This window comes from Bidens hawaiensis, unplaced genomic scaffold, assembly GCF_021521415.1.
Source record: "Bidens hawaiensis isolate Kalapana, Puna unplaced genomic scaffold, B.hawaiensis_p1.1 tig00027059_1, whole genome shotgun sequence".
In the NCBI taxonomy this organism is placed as follows: domain Eukaryota; kingdom Viridiplantae; phylum Streptophyta; class Magnoliopsida; order Asterales; family Asteraceae; genus Bidens; species Bidens hawaiensis.
The window spans coordinates 42,476-48,527 of record NW_027494357.1 but is presented as its reverse complement, the minus strand read 5'-3'; the positions used below and the strand labels follow the sequence as shown (position 1 = coordinate 48,527).

At 34.0% G+C, this 6,052-nt stretch overlaps 1 protein-coding gene across 1 annotated transcript; it reads right to left on the bottom strand.

The window, feature by feature from the left end:
* Window positions 1-688: 688 nt before the first annotated feature.
* Window positions 689-2,754, bottom strand: LOC143574581 (protein FAR1-RELATED SEQUENCE 5-like). The gene is made up of 5 exons (XM_077059169.1): window positions 2,465-2,754; window positions 2,231-2,288; window positions 2,030-2,161; window positions 1,334-1,573; window positions 689-1,228 (listed from the first exon to the last, which is right to left on the bottom strand). The coding sequence occupies exons 1-5, from the start codon at window positions 2,752-2,754 to the stop codon at window positions 689-691; spliced, it is 1,260 nt and encodes a 419-aa protein (XP_076915284.1).
* Window positions 2,755-6,052: the final 3,298 nt, after the last annotated feature.

The window sequence follows — 6,052 nt, the reverse complement described above, 5'->3', positions numbered from 1 at the left end:
CTACCCACAATTAATAGACATCCAAAATTATAGCTATATATTTCACATCCATTCTTGTTATTCAGTTCACACAAAAAACAATAAAAAAACACACACAAAAATGTTTTCATGTGATAAAACTGTGAAAAGCATGGTGAAAGCCAGGTTGGATCTTGAGAAAGAAAAGGATGAGAAGTTTCTCACCGCCCTTCAACTCTCACAGGCCTACGTGATTCAAGAGAAATCAAAAACTCTTGATGCATATAACGAACTCATGGAGCTACCAAACAGTGAGTTCAAGGCAAAGACTGTTGAGTTCCTGAAACAACAGACTACATGCTACGACTCCGTGTATGGTACTTTGGTTGACACGGTTTCAAAAGTGTCAACCAACATGGAGTTCAAGGAATATGGGCGTGAGATCATCAAGAAACAGGGAGTGATGGGGTCTGATGGGGTCTGATGGGGTGTAACCCCACGTGTTTTAAAAATATAACTAAATAAAAAGTTTTATCTAAACGCTTGTCATAAGCTTATGTAAAAAAGATGACTATAAAACCCACAATCTAAAAACAGTGACTAACTCTTTCTATCTAAAACAATCAATTACCTAAAACGCTTAAAAACCACTACGAATTTATTGTTGGGGTTGTTGCAGCAATGCTTTACAAGTTCTAGAGTTGTGGCCAGGTAGGTGACAAATTTGACACTACATATAACTCTTCCTAGATTGACTAATGGCTATCTCTTTCTTTGATTTACATCTTTTGTGTGAGCCACGACCCTTGTTTCTTATTCCAGTAGGTACACGAACAGTAACTTCTAATGGTTGTTCAAAACCTAAAACAACAGCTAATCTATCCCTCTTAGATGGACGTACTCTTTCATACCGAGTTATGTCTGCTTTTTCAATCATCAAATTCATCCCATCTCTAACTTTAATCAATTTATCAATATCTGCAACATAACTGTTGATAAGGTATTCACCGGCATATTTTATTTCTCTAGAAATCTCTTTGATCTTCCTATTCTGATAATTACCAAACTCAGACATTGGAACTGTTCTGATATTCACCACAACCTCTTTCCTCCATCGATCATTTATATACTTTTTCGGGAATTTCTTGACTTGATACATATTCATGACGTAGAAAATATGACGACACAACAAACCACACTGTTCAAATCTTTTGCAGGAGCATGTTGCAGTAGACTCTTCGCCAAACTCACCTTCCTTCTTAAACACAACCTAAAAAATGTAAACGCTCACGTTAAACGCTTATTAAACGCTTGTTAACTAATTTGAGATTAAACAACTTTGAACTAAAAATGCTTACTAAACGCTCATACTTACCTCCAAAAAACCTGGAACATATGCATTTAAATCCATTATTTTACACCTCAAAAAACCTCCTTCGTCTTCACAAGAACTGAATTGTGAAACGCCACCAACAATTTCATTCATTTCATCTTGAACAACATTAAAAATAGATCTTGTATATATCCTAACCGCTTCCCTTTCAAGATAACTTCTGGTTTCTAACTGCGGATACGTGTACCTACTGTCATGATCACACCGTCTGCCATTGTATCTCTGTATCTCCATAAAAATATCAAAATGGTTGAAAAACTCAACTAATGTTAACTGAGAATTTGTAGCTTGTCCAAAAAAAATGGTTTTCGCTCTCCGATCTTGATGTTATACGCATCAATCTGGACAAAGGTTCGTCTCTATAGAAAGCAGGTATCCAATCAAATCTGATTTCATACATATCAGTAAGCCAATTATTCTTGTCAAACTCAAATTCAACCATTATAGCCTGCCAATTTTCCTCAAATTCAAAAGGACTAATTGAATCCGTCCACACAATATTATATAGCCTACTCTTCGTTGTTACAAAGATCAGCTCCCACATGTACAAAAATGTTAAACGCTTATGAAACGCTCATTACCAAAATATAGAATAAAATATGTTACGCTTATAAAACGCTCGCATATTAAACATCAATAAAGACTTTAACAGTTAAATCAAACACAGTTAAAGGTTACCTTGTCAGCAACTTTCTTCATTATATGCCACATACATAACCTATGCCTTGTATTTGGAAACACTGATGCAATAGCTTGCTTCATAGTAGGGTCTTGATCAGTAACAACAACCTTCGGTGCACTACCAAACGACTTAAGTAACATTTGCAATAACCATGTATACGATTCAATAGTTTAAGAAGCTAATAATCCAGCACCGACAATCACACTATGATAATGGTTATCAATTGTCGTGAATGGTGCAAAAACCATCTTGTACCTGTACATAAAAAACATATTCATACACACAAACTAATATGCTTAAATATTATATTGAAACTGTATGGATCAATAACTTACTTGTTAGTCTTAAATGTAGCATCAAAAGATATAATATCCTAAAATGCAAGATAATTACTCTCTGAAATCTCATCAGCCCAAAACACACAAATTAACTCACGATCATCATTGACATCATATTCAAAAGAATAATCAGATGAAAATGTTCTCTTCGCACACAATCTCTGAACAATCATCTCAACATTATACTCTCCAATATAACAATTCAAACCTTGTTTAAAATTCTTACAATCATCTTTAGTTGCACCTACTTTTTCAAAACCACCGTACCGTTTTCTCATAAGGTTAAACGCTTTAACAGGTCCTTGGTTCATATTAGATAGCTCATAAATGGCTTCCTCTTTGACATGTGTTAACTTCCCCGCAGAACGAACAAACGCTACCATTCTATGATTATGGCCTTCAACAAAATCATGTACTTCAAAAATTACACCATCAACATATTTTAACTGAACATATGCTCTACAACCACATCTAATTGTCGGCCTCTTCCTCCTTTTATAATATTGCTTTCTTGATTCATTACAATCACCTTTTGAATCACACATTTTGGCTGGCTTGTGACCTTCTTTACAACATGTAAATACTTGGTCTTTAGTACACTATCATGCAGGTAAGATCCACCTTTGCGTACCCCAAATCCAGCTTTTTTAGCATATTCACTATAAAAATCAAATACTTGATCAATTGACGAAAACATCATTCCTTTAACAAGTTTGTAAGAAAAAGCAACTTCAGGCATGATACCAACCCATTGACCTTCAACCAAAACACTTGAATCATCTACACAAACATCAAATCAAAACGTGTTAACACCAAAAAAAAACATAATAAAGTAATCCAAACACGCTCATAACACGCTCATATCATAAAAATACATAAACTACACGCTCATATTATTGAATCAACCATTTTAACAATCCTAATATTAACACGCTCATAACACGCTCATATTCTATATAATCAGTCATACTAACATGCTTATGATACGCTCATAGTATAAACACCAAAAATCAACCACGTTAAAACACTACTAATATGAACACGCTCGCTAACTAAACTAATCAATTATCATGTGATTCTCATAGAAACTGACATACAGGTTACTGCCACGATTATAAACACAGTATACATCTACTGTTGATTAGTTAAAGCAAATAAAAAACTTACATTAACAATCGTCTTCCATTTCAAAACCCTAAATCACAAAATCGATTGAAAAACTGGTTCATGTACTCAAGATAGCTCAATTGATAGTTTTCGGTACAAAAATTGTTTCGTAAATAAGAAATTGATTTTCATTAAGCTAAAAATCAGGATCGTAACCGTTTATACGCAAAATACCAAATTTAGATTACAAATCAAAAAGACAATCGTACCCTTCTCGCTTAAAATGCACTAGATCTTCTCAACCGCTCGCAACTGAATCGAAGGTGTAGATTGACGCTCCCAAATGTCGCGTACGGTTTTGTACGATAAGGATTAGCTTATTCCATCTTTACTCTCCCTCCCTCTCTCTCTCTCTCTATATATATATATATATAAAGGTCGTGCCATCTCCATTTGTTGAAAGTCTTGAGAATCTACAAGATTTACACAAATTGTTGTTTACCATACATGCCAATGATATTAATGATTCGACAGTGAAGATACTTCACATTGGAGAAAAAATTTATTTTAGAAGGGGTTGGTAAGTTATTATTGAGGCATTTTAAGGCTAGACAATTCTTGGTGTTTAATTATGATGGTTCACATTTGTTCAAGATGACACCTTTCTTAAATGGTATTGAATATAAATTGACACCGTTTGTTCGTCCAGTAAATGTTCGTGAATTAATTGATGTTGATCTTGAATCTAATGATGTTGAATCTAGTGATAATATGGAAGTTCATAATTCTACTTATGAGGTGAATTATGTTATTGATGTTGATATGTATGAAGTTGCTGATGATGCGAATGATGAAGTGAATTCGGTGGTTGGTGATAATCTACTTGTGGATGAAAATGTTGAAGATCCAGTTTTCAACTAAATTATTAGTGGTCGTTTGGTAATATTTATATTATTTAATTCAAATCTTTAATTTTATAAACAAATTTATTATTTATAAGCAAAATTGGTTAGTGACATAACTTTATTTTTCTGTATGTTTTGTAGAGATTACCAGTTGACTTTGCAAGGAAAAGTGGTTTGACTAAAAAGATGTCACTGGTTATTGAAAACAATGATGGTATTGAGTTTAAAACTGAAATTCATGTGGAAAATGCTAATTATAAACCAAGGTCTCGTATCCATCATTTCAAAGAAATTCTAAGGACATTCAAGTTGGAGGAGGTTGGAGATGAATGTTGGTTTCGTTTTAAGAAAAGTGAAGGGAAGCTATTCATAACTAATGTGGCCAAGAAATGATGAAAACTGGTAATCTTCTAACTTGTTTGATGTTTAATGTTTTGTTTGACTTCTAAAATGACTTTATGTAATATTTTGGATTATGGTTGATAAAAAATGTTTATTTTGTAATATGTAGAGCTTAAAAAATCAATTTTGGTAAGGTGGAACTGTTTTAAATATGATTATGTTTAATATCAAAGGGCACCCTAGAGTTTATGAAATATAGATGGCCATATATTAATAGGTTTAGATATGTAATTGAACATATTTCATGAGAGCATAGTTGAGTTCATGGTCATTTTATTAATTTTGTTTTTACAGTTTTATGAATGGTGTAAAAATAAAAATAGTAAATAGTGCTCTGAGTAGAGATGTTGTTTCTAGATTGGTGAAAATAATATAAATATAGTGTCGTAGATATAGATAAGGTAGTAAAAACTATATTACAAACGATAATGCCTGAAATATATATTGTCATATGGTCATAGGTTTAGAAATCTATTTTTAGATATTTTGGGTCAATATATTTGGGTTAACGATAAATTTATTAGTTTTGTGTTTTACAATTCTATGAACGGTGTAAATATGAAAATGTTAAATAGTGCTTTGGGTAGAGAGATTGTTACCGTATTGGTGAAAAATAGATATAGTTGAAGAAACGTGGATCTACTCACTGGTAGCAGATCTACTTTCCTCGGGTGTGATTAAACTATTTCACCGATGGTTCTTCTGGATCCGAGTTCTTCCACCTACAAAATGAACAGCGCCGTTACTTACCCCTCAGAAAGGGACAGAGGGGTCCTCTTTGGGGTAACCCTCCGGCGTGAGAATCAGTATCTTTTGGAGAAGATAATAATGTTTGTAGGTAAGTCAATCTCAAGAGTATTGCTGAATCGCTGAATACCCTTGATGATGTGACTGTGTGTTTTTCTGTAACTGACTGTGAGTGAATATAATTCAATATGATTGAATGTGATATCACTGCTTGTAACTGTCAATGATTGAGTGTCAATGAATCTGTCATCAAAGTGGAGTTGATGCTGTATTTATAGTGCTAGGGTTTCCACTGGTTGGGCTCAGCCTCGTTGGCCTCCTCCAATCGCACTGCGCCATGTGTCCTCTGGGACACCTGGCGCTTTCTCGTTGGTTGTAATCATGTGGTAGCACATGTGTCATGCTGAGTTGTCGACCCTTCATTTGGCAGCTGTCAACATCAGCATATTCTTACTCCTTAAAAAGATGCCTTCTAGAAGATTGTCTGACGTGCACAATCAAGGTTGCCCTAATCCTGATT

Excerpts from the sequence above, each read along its gene's own strand:
- LOC143574581 (XM_077059169.1), bottom strand. The coding sequence starts at position 2,754 with ATGGTAGCGTTTGTTCGTTCTGCGGGGAAGTTAACACATGTCAAAGAG. Across the intron at positions 2,162-2,230 it reads ACCATTATCATAGTGTGATT|TCGTTTGGTAGTGCACCGAA; the intron begins GTCGGTGCTGGA and ends ATGTTACTTAAG. Across the intron at positions 1,229-1,333 it reads ATGTTCCAGGTTTTTTGGAG|GTTGTGTTTAAGAAGGAAGG; the intron begins GTAAGTATGAGC and ends TACATTTTTTAG.